This window comes from Fusarium oxysporum, chromosome VI (assembly GCF_013085055.1).
Source record: "Fusarium oxysporum Fo47 chromosome VI, complete sequence".
Taxonomy (NCBI): domain Eukaryota; kingdom Fungi; phylum Ascomycota; class Sordariomycetes; order Hypocreales; family Nectriaceae; genus Fusarium; species Fusarium oxysporum.
The window spans coordinates 3,734,118-3,751,161 of NC_072845.1; the positions used below are offsets into that span (position 1 = coordinate 3,734,118).

General features: G+C 46.8%; 6 protein-coding genes across 6 annotated transcripts; 5 read left to right on the forward strand and 1 right to left on the reverse strand.

Moving 5' to 3' along the window:
• Nucleotides 1-1,703: 1,703 nt before the first annotated feature.
• On the reverse strand, nt 1,704-3,089 carry FOBCDRAFT_203566 (uncharacterized protein; the record flags this gene model as incomplete). The annotated part of the gene is made up of 3 exons (XM_059609067.1): nt 1,704-1,808; nt 1,866-2,809; nt 2,861-3,089. The coding sequence occupies 3 exons, from the start codon at nt 3,087-3,089 to the stop codon at nt 1,704-1,706; spliced, it is 1,278 nt and encodes a 425-aa protein (XP_059465221.1).
• A 1,847-nt stretch (nt 3,090-4,936) lies between these two features.
• Nucleotides 4,937-7,484, forward strand: FOBCDRAFT_164120 (potassium transporter-domain-containing protein; the record flags this gene model as incomplete). The annotated part of the gene is made up of 4 exons (XM_059608414.1): nt 4,937-5,075; nt 5,107-6,285; nt 6,336-6,387; nt 6,437-7,484. Coding segments are annotated over 4 exons (2,239 nt in total), but the record flags the coding sequence as incomplete, so codon positions are not given.
• A 1,059-nt stretch (nt 7,485-8,543) lies between these two features.
• Nucleotides 8,544-10,090, forward strand: FOBCDRAFT_136884 (uncharacterized protein; the record flags this gene model as incomplete). Its single annotated transcript, XM_031185646.3, has 2 exons — nt 8,544-9,956; nt 10,007-10,090. 2 exons carry the CDS (start codon nt 8,544-8,546, stop codon nt 10,088-10,090), a joined length of 1,497 nt encoding a protein of 498 aa, XP_031036781.3.
• Nucleotides 10,091-10,928: 838 nt separating this feature from the next.
• FOBCDRAFT_276072 (uncharacterized protein) lies at nt 10,929-11,996 on the forward strand (the record flags this gene model as incomplete). Its single annotated transcript, XM_059611512.1, has 3 exons — nt 10,929-10,981; nt 11,037-11,490; nt 11,988-11,996. 3 exons carry the CDS (start codon nt 10,929-10,931, stop codon nt 11,994-11,996), a joined length of 516 nt encoding a protein of 171 aa, XP_059467403.1.
• A 330-nt stretch (nt 11,997-12,326) lies between these two features.
• FOBCDRAFT_262380 (common central domain of tyrosinase-domain-containing protein) lies at nt 12,327-14,853 on the forward strand (the record flags this gene model as incomplete). Its single annotated transcript, XM_031185645.3, has 5 exons — nt 12,327-12,725; nt 12,784-13,161; nt 13,218-13,547; nt 13,600-13,721; nt 13,772-14,853. 5 exons carry the CDS (start codon nt 12,327-12,329, stop codon nt 14,760-14,762), a joined length of 2,220 nt encoding a protein of 739 aa, XP_031036780.2. The 3' UTR covers nt 14,763-14,853.
• A 951-nt stretch (nt 14,854-15,804) lies between these two features.
• FOBCDRAFT_203571 (uncharacterized protein) lies at nt 15,805-16,691 on the forward strand (the record flags this gene model as incomplete). Its single annotated transcript, XM_059609068.1, has 5 exons — nt 15,805-15,837; nt 16,130-16,289; nt 16,340-16,371; nt 16,463-16,504; nt 16,560-16,691. 5 exons carry the CDS (start codon nt 15,805-15,807, stop codon nt 16,689-16,691), a joined length of 399 nt encoding a protein of 132 aa, XP_059467404.1.
• Between the last annotated feature and the right edge of the window lie 353 nt (nt 16,692-17,044).

A 17,044-nucleotide genomic window follows, 5' to 3' on the forward strand; every position in this document is an offset into this window, starting at 1 on the left:
TCAGGTAGAGAGAGCTGTGCTTATAGAAGGAAGATGAGTCGATGTCACAAGAGAGAAGCTCAATACCAATGATAGAATCACGATAAGGGATGATAATATGTTTAAAGGATAAACATCAACAAGACTGATATAAGAGTACACTTCTTATAGTGGTAAATCCATTACTTCAATGCCCCTAGTGATCACAATGCAAAGCGTTCAGCTTCCTTTAAGATGAGTGATCGATAAGCTCTCATAAGTTCATGCAAGACCCTTTTGATGAGTTCTGCCAGAGTCTACATTATATGCGGTTGCGACAAAGAATGCTGAATCTTAAACAGAGCTGCATATTATAGCATGCTTCTTAGATCTCTTACATTCAAACAGCCAGTACTAAGCCTTTTATCGCTTCACTATTTTTGGATAGCGACGGAACTCTTACTTGCTGGAGTTCCGGCACAAAGACTGAGCAGCAGAGCGATAATTCTTGAGTGGTGAATGTTGAATTCTGAAAGGCATCCCATCGTCTTGAGCCCGTCTCTTTGTTTATATTCTGCATTCATGTCATGAGGCGCATATGTGCCCCCAAAAAGAGCTCTAAAGCTGATAGGTGCCAGGAACCATTCTTTCGGAGAACTGTATGATCATCCTGGCTGAGTAAGAAAAATAAATTCCAATGACGGTCATTTCAGTCACTCCTCCAGCTCCAGGTCTGTTTTGGCTCCGTGGCGTGAGTGCCAATAAAATAGTTACTAACAAAGTAAAACATAGAGATTTCGCTCTTTTGAGATGTCCATCCATGTCCAATGCCGCTGCATCTCATCACCACCCATCACAAAACGGTCCTGTCTCTCCCACACCTGATACATGCATTTCCTCGCTGTCACCAACCGGGTGAACCCTGTTTGATCGAAGGCTCGCTTGAACCAATTTTCGAAATAATCCCGTTTTTCCTTTGTCATTGCTTCGCAGCCAGCCATAAACGCTGGCCACGGTTCCCCTGGCCCTCCTTGCTTCTCTCTGTCGCAGCGCCGCTCAAACTCCTGCAGGGCATGCATGACGTTGTTAATGTAGTCCTGGAGGATATGAGGATGGACGTTGTATACTCGACGGTAGAAGAAAACAACAAGAGCGAAGTTCGGTGCTCGGACTAAATGAGGGCGTGCGGTGCGCTGGCTTTCTCGTGATGGTGCATTTGATAGGTGGTCGAGATCGATGGGAAGATCAGTAGTGGGCTTGGTGGAAGCAAAAGAAAAAAATTCTGTGTTATAGTGACTCTTTGCGTCTCTCGATATGCTCATGCAATGTCAGCGTTTTCTCTTTGCTGCCATGATTCAACGCTCGTATTAGGTTGGCAAGTCGAGTGGTCTGAGACAAAAGGCTTAACCAGGTTTCGGATACCCCATACAGCATCATGAAAGCCGATTCTTACATGCCTCGTCCCTGTTTGAGATGAATGTCGTGATTCATCTCCCTCCCACTTTCCCTTGAAGAGTCATCAGTCTCCTGGTGGTATGATTCAAGATGGAGGAAATCATCCAAGCTGACACATGGTACCGCCGGCGCTCTATATTATTACCCCCTGTTCCTCTCTCAGCAAGGTCCTTACCATCTGGCAGAGCATATGGTTCTGTGGCCATAGGTATATTGGCACTACCGGAATCCCTTAACACGTAGGTACTTTCACTGATGACCCTGTTCCAAGTGTATGTATGATGCAGAAGTTAAATCTTTCTGGAGATATGTGGCTTGGGTAGACCTTGATTCAGTAGAAGCCTTTCAGCATCAATGAGATACTTTCTGGAATCAGACTGTCTATCGTAGAGTATCTGTAGAGTTTGGTTTAATAATGATTTAGAATGAGAGCATTTCCACGTGGCTCGTACCGAGAAGGATACTATAGTTGAGACTGCCATGATAAGATCTTTATACTTTGCTACTTTTGGAGAGACCTCGGTGCTCAATGAATAATCGAGATGTTGCTTTGCCTTTTGGTACGCGCTCTCACCATATTGGTTCCAATGCTCGCTCTTGTCCGAGTCTTCGTTACGTATCTGTGCTGCCAAATGCTTTGAAGATATCGCAAGAAGGGCAAGTACGTTCGTGAATGAGGCATGCGATATCTGACGCGGTGCGAGGTATGTCATGCTGGCAAATGTCAAAACGGCTGCGGTAAGATGAGTTTCCAGTGGCGATTTCTTCCCAAGCGGCGATGACCACAGTTGTGGGAAACAGTGGTCCTTGGTATGCTTAAGAAGCATCTGGGTGTCATCTTGACTCAACTCCAATTTCATAGGCCCCTGAGGCTCGAGGCAAGGGAGACCAATGTTTGAGACATCTTGTCGACTAGACCTACTTGCAGCATCCTGACTGTGCCATAAAGGTCTCGTATGATCTGAGTATGGCGCTGTTAAGGGAGGAACAATTGACGAGCGAGCATTCTGGGGTTCTGGGACATCGTGGTGCGTGTTGCCAAAGCTGGGAGAGAGTAGATCCGAAAGGGAGTAGTCCACGCTGAATAAATCTGGCCAGTCCAACACACTTTCCGTGTTTCCGAGGAAGTCCGGCGTATATGCAGGGTGTTGAAACATCGATAAATGACCCTGCTCACTACCATTGATACCATTGATGGTGTCGCCAGTCATGCCAAGGGCATCGCTCTCAAGACTTGGCGGCTGAGTCTCGGAAACACTGGTCGGGCGTGTAGCGGTAACATGCTCGTGGTGCCCTTCGAAATGTGTAAGTTGACTATCGACATTTGCAATGGTATCCTCGATATCCGGGGCTGTGATTCTAGGTAGGGAAATGCTTGTAGAGGTGTTTTCTTGACCTGTCGGAGTATTGAGTGATTGTTAACCGTATGAGGGACGCAGCTAGTTACTATTGTCTTCGTGGTTCCTCAGGCACTTTGGCGTTGGCTTGCGCCCGTCACGCAACGACCTTTGTGTGGTCGTCACCCAGCTAAGATCAGCGTTGAAGCCACTGCACTCCAGGCCTGCAGCCCTGCATCGGAGACATTTTGGGGTTGTTTTGTCACACTTCCGGTGTTTTCGGCGACAGTTCTCACATCCCCCAACTGAATATTTGCCTCGAGTCCTCTTTTGATTCATGGCGCAGGTTGTTATTCAACAGTCAGTCAACATTGATAATGGATGGCGGAAATTCCAAGTTTGGAAAAGGCTTTGCTCTACGGATAAGAGAGTTTGGAACTTGACAGTGGGGGTAGACAGATGGGCCGGACTTGACGGAACGGGAAGGTTATAGTGATGAGAAGTTAAACTCGAAGAAGAGTTGTATATTTTAACTAATAAGAGAGAATAAAGCCCCTGCTTTGCCTGCTGCAAATTATAAAACATCACCAACCCAAACCCGTTCGACCCTTTTGTTTCGTATCCTAACGGCCTGAGGAGCCAATCTGGCACGAGGCCTCCAACGTCACCGGCAGCAGTGGTTCCTGAGGTTGCAACGGTCGAGCAGGAACGGCAGTACCTGGGCCGCGAGACTGAATAGTTGGAATTCTTGCGATAGGAAGAAGCTCCGAGGTAGCCTAGTGTTCTGTTAGGTTGCACAACAATCCGGTGAGAAGTGTGAACTTAACTATTGGTCTACGGCTCAGCATTCGACGAGGTGCTGCGGGTAGATTGGATGCAGGTATATGGACAAGAGCGTCTGCAACATTTGCACGACTACAGAAGTAAGTTCTAGCTGGTAAATAATGAATTATAACCAGAACATACCAAACTGGGCAAGTTATAGATCGCTCCAGAAGCCATGGGTCAATACATCTGGGATGGAAGCGATGACCGCATGGTAGAGAGCGAGTCTGGGTACCTTGTTTAAACTCATTAATACAGATAAGGCAGCTTGGCGCGCTCGCTTGTCCTGGACAGTTTGCGACTTGCTTCGAAGCATCAATTTCAACCGCTGCTGCCTCTCGATAGCAAGTTATTGGTATCAAGTTCAAAGCCTCCGGAATGAGGCATATGTTTCTCGCCCGCTGTGGCACTGGGACATCAAGTTGATAGGGTTCTGGCCCATGACATCCCCTTTTGCTGAGGATAAATGGTGTAAGTAGCACAAGGCCAAATGCGATAATGCCTAGAATAATGAAAATGACCGAAGGTTTACGATGCTCGCCATTGCTTTCTCTGGCAATTAAATCTGGCGTTAGAATCATACCCGAAAAAGCAGGAAAATGAAGGCGATGAGGGAGTTGCTTGTGTTGGGTGGTGAGATGAGCAGGATAGCGTGGAGGGCCCAGGTGTCAAGATAAGCCAAGGGGCCATCCATAAAGGCCTACTGGGATGAATATTCCCTCATACATATTGAATCTGCACGGCCAGTAGAGTCATCCGTGGTTATTCAGAGCCGCAGGCAAAGGGTCTGGACAAATCAGTGATTATCCTATCCTTATCCTTGATTGGTCTGTCACGGTCTCAAGAGGGGGAAAATCCCGCGTCTACATCTGCCTCGCCAAAGAGCCAAGGGTCAGCTCAAATGAAAAGCCAAGCTTTCAGCTGCTAAGAAAACCGTTTGATACATTCTTGGCAATAATTAATTGTCAGAGAAATTTGACAATGCATGTGATTTGTCTTACCCGAGTTAAATACCTGGTCAACATGGCTGGCCATGTTACGATATCTTGAGTCATCGATGCGCCCGCAACAACCCCGTTGCGGGCGCTTCTTCTTATGCAGATGCGAGATTGAGGTGGTGCCAAATTCCGGTGATGACAACCGTGTTGGTCATAGGCTGAAAAGTATTTCTGCTAAATATTACGTTTCTTATCAAGACTGCAGTTTGTGTTAACCGAGAAAATCCAAAGTAGCTTAGTCTTCTCTACTATGGAATATAACAAGAATATATTGCATCGAACCTTGGACCTCCCAGCTCGACCCCAAAACTCTACTGCAACATTTCTACGATCTTCCAAAGTTCTCCGTCTTCTCAATCCCAAAATGGCTCAAGCTGAGTCTGATGTGCATGCCGGCGAAGCATTCGTCGGTATTGACGATGATGAAGAAAAAGCCCGGGCCATTGCAGAAAATGATCTGCAAGGCTCACGCAAGCAAGCAAGTAACTTTGATCACAGAAGGGTGGAGGCGCCGCTGATTTTGATTGCAATAGACATATGGAGGCATGGTACTGCTGTGGCTCAGTTTCCAAGCTACAGGCGTCATCTATGGTGATATTGGTACCTCGCCTCTTTACGTCTACTCGTCCACTTTCTCGGCTCAACCTTCTTGGCAAGACCTTGTCGGCGCTCTCTCGATTATTATATGGTCTCTGACTCTCATCGTCACCGTCAAGTACTGCTTCATAGTTCTCAGTGCCGATGACGATGGGCAGGGGGGGACATTTGCTCTTTATAGTCTCTTGGCGAGATATACGAATATTTCGAGACGAGATCTGAGGGAGATACCTGGTATTCGATTGCAGCGGTTCGAAACCGGTGATCTCAAGACTGGCGGCAAGAGTCTTCGTGGGCTTCTTGAGAAGTCTAGGACGATCCAATTTTTCTTGCAATTTATCGGCGTCTTGGGTGTCTCTATGGTCATGGCTGATGGCGTGCTGACACCAGCTCAGTCTGTCCTAGGAGCTATTCAAGGAATAAAGGTCGCCAATCCTAACCTGGGAACCTCTGCCATCGTCGGCATCTCGTGTGGCATACTTGTTGCACTTTTTCTCATCCAGCCATTTGGCACATCAAAGATCGGTACTATGTTTGCACCGGTTGTCGCCATCTGGTTGCTGTTCAACCTATGCGCTGGTATTTATAACCTCGCTGTTCACGATTACACTGTCCTCAAGGCATTCAGTCCACACTTTGCTTTCTCATACCTTGTGCGCAACGGACACGAGGGCTGGAAATCCTTAGGCGGTCTGCTCTTAGCTTTTACAGGCGTCGAGGCCTTATTTGCGGACCTGGGAGCATTCAGTAAACGTGCAGTGCAACTATCGTGGATATGCTTGGCTTATCCTTGCCTGCTCATCGCATACATAGGACAGGCCGCGTATATATCTCACGACGAGACGAAACAAGCTTTCACTAACCCCTTCTTTAATACAGTGCCTCCAGGAACTCTGTATTTTAGCTTGGTAATCGCGATTCTTGCAGCCATTGTCGCTTCTCAAGCCATGATAACTTCAACCTTTCAGCTTCTGACTCAGATCATGAGGCTCTCATACTTTCCTCATATCAAAGTTATTCATACTAGTCAGACTTTCCACGAGCAGGTCTACATGCCAATGGCAAATTGGCTGCTTATGATTGGTACGGTTATTATTACAGCAGTATACAACAATGTACGTATTCAATGACTTTATGGTTTGGGTAACTACTTACAACTCTATAGACCACCTCCCTAGGCAACGCATATGGTGTCTGCGTTATCACTGTCACTTTTAGTAAGTTGATACTCCAGCAGCGTTACAAATTCCAGCTAAGTTCACGTAGTTACGACGTGCATGGTTTCCCTTGTCGCAATCCTCGTTTGGAGACTTCCTGCATACATAGTTGTGCCTCTCTGGCTGGTCTTTGCCAGTCTAGATGCAGCCTTTTTATCGTCAGTCTATGAAAAGGTTCCAGACGGCGCATGGTTCACCCTTCTTCTAGCTTTCATCCTCTCCTGTCTCTTTACCCTGTGGCGTTTCGGAAAAGAGTGCCAGTGGGAAGCAGAATCTCAAGATCAACTTTCACCCCAGGCGCTCTTGTTTCCTACCACTGCCACGAAAGGCCCTGTGGCTTTAACGTCAACATTTGGTGGAACGCCTATCTCTACTGTTCCAGGCCTGGGGATATTCTTTGACAAGTCTGGCATCACCAATACCCTTCCTCCTTCTTTCTTCCAATTTGTCATCAAGTTCGCCGCGCGACCTGCAGTCGTTGTTCTCTTCAACATGCGCCCCCTTCCGGTACCTACAGTCCCATTGACCGATCGATATATTATCAGACGCGTCTCTGAGATTGATTCGTGTTATGCCGTTACACTGCGCCATGGCTACACAGACAACATTTTATATCCGGGTCTCGCTCAGGATGTTGTTCAACAGATTGCGATTTCAATCGCAAAGGGTCGACGCAACGATATGACAGCTGCCGAGCTAGACATGATGCAATCTTCACGGAACTCTCCAACTGTGTACATTCTTGGTAAAGAGACGATTAAAATTGGTTGGCCAAGTGTCCTATCCCCCAAGGCTTATCTCCGATCCTGGCTGCTGTGGACTTTTCTTTGGCTTCGAGAAAACTCTCGAACTAAGCTTGCTGATCTTGATATTGACGCCGACAAAGTAGTCGAGGTTGGGTTCATCAAAGAACTGTAGAAGCTTACTGATACAAGGATACACCCTAACCATCTTACAGATCATCTGTAGTAGGCTACTGCAAGTGTGGATGTATTTTTCTTCGATTAACTCCTGTATTTAGCTGGTCCTGATAATACTTAGTACAAGGGCTTATAATACTTCAAGAATAGCTATTAGGAGTAGGGTTATTAGTTAGGAAGAATGATTATAGTGGAGTCTTATTATAAAGACTATCTGTTAGCTAGGCTGCAGAGAAACAATTCTTACATAGTAATGACATGTTTTGAAGGAATTCTTTTCCGAATTCAGCCCATCCCTTTATTCGTGCCCTGCCTCCACGAGATGGGTCACATATGTGCCTAAGATACCCATATAAATCATTGGTTATTGGGTTATAAATAGCATTCCCCTTCAATCACGAAATAAATTCAATGAAGTCGTTTCAATCACCCATTTATCGTCAGGCCCGTTGCGGTTCTATAGCATGAATGTATGCCTAATAGAACTATGAGTGCACGAATGTACATCAATGTAAACAATAATGATGGCCTGTCGGCGAAGATGCCAAAATAAAGATCGTCTTGTTTGAGGTTGGCCGACTGCGGAGAAATACCCCAGATTTCTCCATCAGTCCAAGCCCACGTTCTATCGGGCCGTTTATATCAGACCACGGTAGACCGGGGATGCTTCATTGCGGCATTGAAGGAACCTCGGAACATGCCCTGTTGGAGAAATAGTCTCGGCTTGACTCTTTTAGATGGCCAACCCGACAAAGATTATAGAGAACCATTCTTCCGGTCCGCCAATGGACGAAATTTTCGACAACAGTACCGAAATATTAGCATAGCAAAGTACGCGACATGACGAAGATCCATAGGTGAACCTCGCCAGAACTAGCAATTTTAAACACATCTGCGACTTCATCTACCGGTCAACGGTTTTCTCCCCCGCATTTTCTCCCAGAAAAATTCCCTCGACTGTCCCAAATTAGCGGTTCTTCAACCGGTCCATTGAAGGTGGAGTCAAGCCATGTCATGACGTTTAGTCTGGGGATGCGCCAGGATAGTGCTTAAAGTTGAAGAATCAAGCCAGTTCTTAGCGCACAATCTTAACGAAGTTACCCCATTCAGCAACTCTAACCACCCGCCCCCGAGAAGTAAATGCCATGATTTATCACCAGTTGCTGATCGGCAGTCTATAAAGACAACACTTTCCTCACAATGGACCTCAATGCTTCAGCAGCGTTGAACTACACCATGCCCAACATGTTCTCCCAACTTGTCGGCGCTTTCGCCCTCTTCACCACGCTCCCCTTCGTGCAAGCTGCACCAAGCCATGACAAGCAATGCTCGACTTCGCGCACTGAGCACAAGCGCAGATTGTTTGTGCTCACGGATATCAGCAATGAGCCTGATGATCAGATGAGTCTTGTTCGGCTGTTGACTTACGCCAATGAGATTGACATTCAGGGCATTTCTGTGACGACTTCGACGTGGATGCCTGACAAGATTGACTATGAGTCTGTCGTTGGCGTTTTAGATGGTTATAAGAAGGTTGTGAATAACCTCAACGCTAATGTTCCATCTCACGCGCCTTATCCTTCATACAAGTACCTTCTTGACAGAGTTCATAAAGGTCATCCTGTTTATGGACGGAAATCACTCAATATGAGCTTGAGCGACGGTGCGAAAGCGCTTGTCAAGGCTGCTGATAAGGCGAGCGTCGACGATCCTCTTACAGTTTCTGTCTGGGGAGGATCTGCGATTCTGGCTGAGGCCCTTCAGCATGTTTCTCGCACTCGAAGCGAAGACGCTGTTGACGCTTTCGTCGAGAAGCTTCGCGTTCTAGCCATATCCGATCAAGACGACACCGGTGTCTGGATCCGTCTCCGTTACCCTCAACTCTTTTATGTCGTCTCTCTGCACGGATTCAGCGAATACACTGTCGCGGCATGGAACGGTATCTCAGGGGAAGAGTACCGTAACTTTGATCACGGCGGCCCAGACTCCAGCATTGTCTCTAATGACTGGCTCGAGAAGAATATCCGACTTGGTCCTCTGGGATCCCACTATCTTAACTGGTCTTTCATCATGGAGGGTGATACACCCGCTTTCTTGCCTCTTGTGCAGAATGGCCTGGGTGACGTGAACCATCCCGAGTGGGGTAGCTGGGGCGGTCGTTATACCCTCCTAGACCACACGAATCAGTCGCGCGTCTACGCTGATACAAGTGACTACGTCGTTGGCGCCAACGGAAAGGCATTCACAAGCAAGTTTGCAACTATCTGGCGCTGGCGTCAGGATTATCAGTTCGACTTTGCTGCTCGTATGAAGTGGACTGTCAACTCCAAGTACTCTGAGAACAACCATCAGCCCGTTGCCATCGTCAATGGCTCTTGTGGCACTGTTCCATTGAAGCTCAAGTACAAGCCTGGCAGCAACATTGTTCTGGATGCATCAAACAGTTGGGATCCCGATGGTGATGAGCTCAAGTACGATTGGTTCCACTACCGCGAGCCTGGTGGTGCATACGGACGAGGCTTGGAAGGCTTTGACCCTTCGCTCAAGATGAGGCCAATCTTGACGCCCAAGAGCCCGAATGTAAATATCACAAGTATCAAGGATGATGGCAGCGTGGTGAAGCTGGAGACTGCCAAGAGTCTGAATGATGTAAGTCGACTCTTTGACAACCATTCGAGTGGATACTGACTTTCTTTTAGACAATGCATATTATTCTTGCTCTCCGTGATGCGACAGAGAAGCCTCTTGCTACATACAGGAGAATCATTCTTGAAGCCATATAGTCTAGATAACTATGCTGAGTATCATATACTAGTATATATCAGTATTCCATTACATCTTACATTTTCCCGCAATGAATGTGATTTACAGCTATTTCCCAGCTCTTGTTACACTCAGCTGCTATTATCTTCATATATTCTCCTTTTTTGAGATTATCTATCGAGATACTCCATTGAGATCAGCGACACACGGATCGTTGGGTATATGCGAGAAATCCAAGTAAACCTTCCAAGCCAATCCTCCATTATCAGGCCACTCCGGTTCGAATGATATTCCCCACAACTTCAGACAGAGCCATTTGACTGGAAAAGGACAAGGTTGCCGAAGAAAACCCTGATCCAGGGATTCCCTAATAAACTAAGTACAACCCATGCAGTTTCCAATGATTTTAAACCTCTTGTCTCTTGTCATCTGCTATCGATGAAGAGAGTCTGCGCTAATGGTGGCGGAATGATCAAATAGAAAATCCAGCTGGCTTCCAGGGCAAAAGTTATGGTAGCAGCTTTACCAACCGCATTGAGATTTGACCATCCTAGACGTGCTTCCATAACGGTACGTATAATCGCACTACAGTGCTGTTACGGGCACGAATCATATCACTTACTTCCTAAGTTATAGCTATTAGCATTATATTATTATCTTCTAAAGGAATATAAACAGAAAGGGTTATAAAGCATATGGCTTATTACTTACTATTCCTAGACTCTACTTTACTGCTGGTGTTGGTGACAATACTGACTTTAATTCGATTGCCTACGCGGATTGTAAGCGATTTGCTCGAAAATCTATTGATTGTATTTTTAACGTTTCACTAGCAATTACTAGTGTCATCATCACCTCATGAGTAGGCCAATTCAAGATTGCCGCCATCAAGGACAAATTCACAAATGGAGGTATGATTTTCTATCCAGCCATGTACTCTCACCACTTTACTGATAGTATCTAAAGTCAGATTCAATATTTAGCCAATCCGACAGCTATCAAGTTCGGCGAGGTTTACACTCTCCCTCCCACTTGGTATAATGGTACGATTTCAACTGCAACAATCCCTTCCAATTCCTTCAAGTTCGTCAACGAAACTGGTAGCGAGGCCTCTGCAGTTCTCTTCAAGACCGTCATTAGCCAAGATATGCCTTTCTACATAAGCTCCCCACCCGTTGATCCATGGACTAACGAGCTCATGAGCCCCAGTTCTGTCGCTGCCCTCTGGTTCCAGAACTACGCCGAGGCCAGAACTATGGTATCAGTCATCAAAAGCGACCTCTCTATGTTTGGCTCATCTTCCCAGAGTAGCCTTCAGTTGAGATGGCAAGGAGCTTACTTTGTTGAAAATAACTACAGAACCCGGCACAGGTCTATCCACTACCTAGGAAAAGTCAATGATACATTCCATCTTGAAGCGGTAAGCTGTTTCAGATTCAGCCAGCCACCAGATTTGTCATCAGTAGGGAGATGATGTAGATAGCCCGATCCGGGTCCATTGTTTTCACACTTATGTTGAATTCACAGGCTTCAAGCCGACATGGCTGTCTTGGCGGGCAAAAAATCAATGTTATCACATATCATCACTGTCACACTGCAGGACAACTGTGACGATAAACCGCTAATAGCATAATGTTGATTCTTCAGCCGGCCACTATCAGGACTAGTATGCCCATTAATTGGTCTAAATAACATGAATTGGAACGCTGTTGCTTGATGTACCGCAGCCTATGATCGATGCACGTATCTTTCACCAATGTTCGCCAAGAGCAACCACTAATTCCTCGTTAACAACGGCCTTAGCCGCTGCGGCACTCACAATTTTGGGCTTGAACGCGCTAGTGATGTCTCAAACGAGCAGCTGAAGTGACAGAGCGGGTTAGCCTGGTAGTTCCCCGCGGCAACTAACGAACTTAGATCGCCTAGACTAGCCAGTGGCTAGCTGATGGCTATACAAGATGCAAATATGGTTTGATTGAAAGACACAGCTGAACGTTGCTGGCCTTGGCATCGCAAGAGAGGTTCAGTGCACCAGTCACGATCTGAAGCAATATCCGTCACATACCTTAGCCTCAGCCAGCGTCGGAGCGTACAGCTTCCAGCCGCAGACAGTTCACTTCTGCGAGTGAATTCAAGTCGTGTGCAAGCCAGGCATTGCATTCATCTCAGAGCTATAAATACCAGCGTTGTAACAACAAACGAATTGATCATCACTCACTGCAATCACCCCTTTCAACCAAGAATATTTCTTACATCATGGAACCCTTCACCGGCGAAACCTATCCCATTACGGGCATCCCCTCAAATGCTGAGCGAAGGACCGACAACATTCCCTACGCTCCGGGTCTTCCTTGCCGCCGTGAGATAACTTACTACTTCCCTTCTGATAATGCCTTCATACAGAAACAGTGGACTCTTATGGTTCTCGCCCTCAATCGCTTCAAGAGGCTCAAAGTGAATGAGAAGCTCTCTTACTTCCAAGTTGCGGGCATCCATGCCTACCCTCTGCAGCCATGGGATGGCGCTGCGCCTCCTAACAAAGATTCCGAAGATCCCAAGAAACTGCCTCCTGGTGCTAATCCCTACGGAGGATACTGCGAGCACAACACCATCACCTTTGCGACGTGGCATCGACCCTATATGCTGCTTTTTGAGGTACGTACAATAATTTCTCTTGCCCTTGTGACAATCTATTGCTGACTTGTAACTTGAGCAACTTGTGTGGACTCACATGAAGGACCAAATAAAGGCCTGGAAGCTTGATCCTACTGAGGCTGCTGAGTGGGAGAAAGCAGCTAATGATTGGAGACTCCCATACTGGGACTGGGCTGGTAAGAAGTATAGCAGGGAGCACGGGCAAGAATACGCACTCCCAGAGATCTTTCGCTTCGACGTAATAACCACCTATCCTCCCTACAACCCCAGAGGAGAGACAGGAGTCCAGAATCCATTTTACAATTTTGAGAATCCCATGAAAGACGACAAAGGTAACCCAAGAGCATTTGGAGACATGCCAGAAAACATGACTCAGTGGAATATCCCGGACCATGTTGAAAAGGGAGAACCGGGACAACCCGATGACAGACTGCCAGTAAGGCCCCCATCCATTTTTCTTTCCTCTGAATCATCTCAATAATATCTTTTAAGTGGAGCAAATGCTCAGCGACAAGTCGCTACGGTCTAAGAATCGAAGATGGCGTAAATTGGACAGGCCTTGCCGGTTTCAATAACTTCGACGAAGCCAATAAGACTTTGAGCAAGTTCCAGGAGGGCTGGTATCCTCCCTACTTGGAAGGAGACCCAAAGCGAGACAGTTTCAAGGGACCTGGCACACTGGCTGATGCTGTCAATCGTCTATTCTCCCCAGAGTATACGGACACCTGGGAAACCTTTTCCAGCACCAAATGGTGGAATGAGAGTGCTCGTGATATAAGTACCGGCTATCTTTCGCTGGAGTACATCCACAACAACGTCCATGTAAGTAGACTTCATATAGAACCGACGGATAAGGTATTAACTTGTTGAACAGAACCTTACCGGCGGTTCGAATGCCAAGCTTCGTAAAAAAGATCAGAAAGGAGGATGGGGTGTTGGTCATATGTCGGATGTTCCTGTGTCAGCATTTGACCCAATCTTCTGGCTCCATCATTGGTGAGTGTACTATCTCGGATGGAACTCACTCCAATACTAACACTCCTCAGTAACATCGATCGCTTGCTTGCCATGTGGCAGTGTTTGAACTGGGAGACCTGGTTTAACGGGGTCCGCACCCAGAAGGAGGTTGATAGAGTTAGAGACAAGACGAAGGAAGATCCTCTCCTTCCATTTCACCGCGAAAAAACCAGCAATCCGGCGACTGGGTACTGGACGTCAGATGATGCTAAAGACTGGACCAAATTAAACTACCAGTACGATGATCTGATCCCAGAGGCCAGCGCAGTCGATCCTGAAAAGGGTGTTTTAAAGGAGGAACAATTCAAGATTGACCTTAAAAAGCGTATCGAGTACCTCTACCCCAGCGCCCAGAAGTACTGGAGAGCAGTCTTTGAAAGCAAAAAGGAAAAGGACCAGATTAAGTTTTTCGGGCCCGGTAACACTGAGCATCAGACCTGGAACGACTACCTCATCAACGTGGTTTACGATCGGTATGCCCTGAATGGACGTTCCTATTCCATCCAGTTCTGGCTTGGAGGCAACGCCGATGAGCCTGACACGGCGTTCCAAGACGAAGAAAACTTCATCGGCCAGGTCTACTCATTCGCTGGCATGCCTCCCTCCACTGAGACCTGCTCCAATTGCGCTTCCCAGAAAGATAAAAAGGTACTCTCCCGAGCTCAAGTTCTTCTTACCATTCCCATCATATCCCAGGCCCTGGATGATGGCTTTAAACACATTAAGACAACCAGACTAGACGAAGTCACCGCCTATCTCAAGAATCACCTTCAATGGAAGTATGTGCAGATTGGAGGTTTGGAGAGGCCTGCCAAGGACTTCCCCAACACCACTATCTCTGTCCTTAAAGGTATTGGCAAACCTCAGACTGCTCCAGACCAGGACATGGACATCCCACCTATCTATGCTGAATATGAAATCTTGCACGAGGTCACGCAGAACAAGGCTGGCGGGTTGACCAAGGAAGACGATGTGCTTGGAGTGTCTCAGAAATTGAACTTTCGAAAGTTCAGAGATTAGTGGCTTTTCTGCTGTAGCTCGGAAGTCGGGAATTTTGCCAAGTTGGCCTCTGACGCTGTTAGAAGCATCATCAAGGCTATGGGGAGTTTGGACTGGCAGCGGAGGTTTTCATTTGTTAGCAAAGGTTTAAGTCCTTCTGAAAATCGATAGTTTGTAGATTGGCTGTCTGTTTTTTTTTTTTTTTTTTTTTTTTTTTTTTTTTTTTAATTTTACCTGCTTGAAACAAATTCATTAATGTTAAGAGAATCTTCCGGCACGGTTTGCTAAATATTTGCTGGATCGATCTCACCATGTAAGCACGCTATTGTACACCCCGGCCGTGGGCATAGGCCTTCAAGAATTCGATTCCAACTGCGACATAAATGCTTCCATGGCCTAAACTTATGTAAGCTTGACTGACTTAGAAATTGCATTTAAGGCGGCCATCCCTATTTATTAGATGCTACTAAGGTGAGCGAGGTTTCTTTCATGACAACACCATGATGCCTCCAAGTAACAATACCGTACCTCGTCGTAGCGACTCCGACGAAGAGCCCTAAGGCATAACTGCATTGGAGCAGGATCCGGGCTCAACTTGAGGGAGTTTTATCGTCGACCATCTCCTCCCAGTCGTTGACATAGGAGCGCCTTCACTGCCTAACCTAATCGTCATCCCTTAACGACGCCCAGGAAACAAGGAACGCGGGTTCGTCGAAGCATATGCTCCTAATCTTCAATCTTTCGGCATTGATGAAGAAACATTCTTAGCTTTCATTTATGCAACTAACAAGGCTGTCTAAGCGGCTAAGTGGCTCTATGTCATCTAGGATGCTGGCATGGGGACTGGGTTTGTTCCTAATCATATTGCGCTGCGTGCTTCTGCCGCATTATAAATCGTTATGTTCATTGTGGGTAAGACGGAGATACGGTTTAAGTGAGTTAATGATTGTTTCCTCTGCAGTTTGTGTTGCCTCGCTGATCGCTAGCCAGATTTAGGACCAATTTATTCATAGATCTCGCTAATGCTAACTTCTTCTAGCCACGAGGCCTATACTGTCTTACCATGCCTTACAAGCCTGTGGCCATAGGTGGAAAGGTAAAGTTTGATCCAGCGGCGGCTATGTTAAACCACGAACCTTCCACTGGGTCGGGGATTGCATCAAAGGCCAAGCGAAACTTGAGTAACCCCTGAGCCGGTGTATCTTATGGCTAAAAGTCTTCTGGACTCTGTCGCTACGTTGGTGTATCTAACCACCCCGAGTGCTATGCCAGAGATGGCCACGAAGAGAAAGGTTTTTGCTAGGCTGATTGACTACTTTGATAGGCGAGCTCAGGCACGCTATGTAGTCAAATGTGTCTAGGTTTACTTATTACTTTTATATATCTAGGCTGCTGAAATCAAAGGAGATGTGCTTTCGTCCACGCCTCAAAAGCTTTTCTCGAACCATTACCAGGGCCCAAATCATCCGGCCTCCAACGGCGGTGTTTTCGGACTCTTATTAGGAGGGAAGCTCACGCCAGACCATGAGAAACAGAAACAGAGGGAAAGTATGCGCTCTGTTATGGCCGAGCAAGAACAAGCTATTAGAGACCAGCAGGCTTTGCAAATGTCCAACCTAGGCTTAGTGTTGTAAGGCATGGGCCTCACCCCTGAGCAGCAGCGGAGCTACATCGAGCAATATGAGAGCGCTTATGAGTTGCAACTGCAACAGTATTAACAGCAGTCGGAACTGCTGGAACATGGCCAGCGTCGGATTAATCGCGTAAGTTACTGACCGTTTGATTTCAGATTGATAGTTTATTGACGATTAGAATCAGAACACTTTATACGTGATGATCGTTAACATGCCGTCGGAGGAGGAGCTTGAAGCAGCTCGAAGGCAGAGGTCGCAACAAGGCTCTGGACAGATTGGCAGCACTGTGGCAATTGAGATGGTAAATGTAGAGTAAGCGAGGTATAGGATAGCATTTTACTGTCAGTTACTGAGCTCGTGGTCTTGCTCGTGATGACTCGTGTCTCGCCGGTATTTAGCCAGGGCCATGTCTCCAAAAACGCCCGCAGCTGACTCCCCCGGTGCTGGTCTGAAACATCTTCTGTAGCAACTCCCTTAACTCTGTAGCACGGGGTTCTACCTGTCTTGCAATAAAGCTGACTACCATGCCCACCGGAAATCCTATATAGTCAATGAAAATGGCCCCTATATCGGGCTGCTGAAAGAATGGAACCATGAGGAAGATCTTATGATAGTACAGCCAGAGGTCGGTGTCGTCATCGGCAGTATGATGCATGATTTGGTATAATA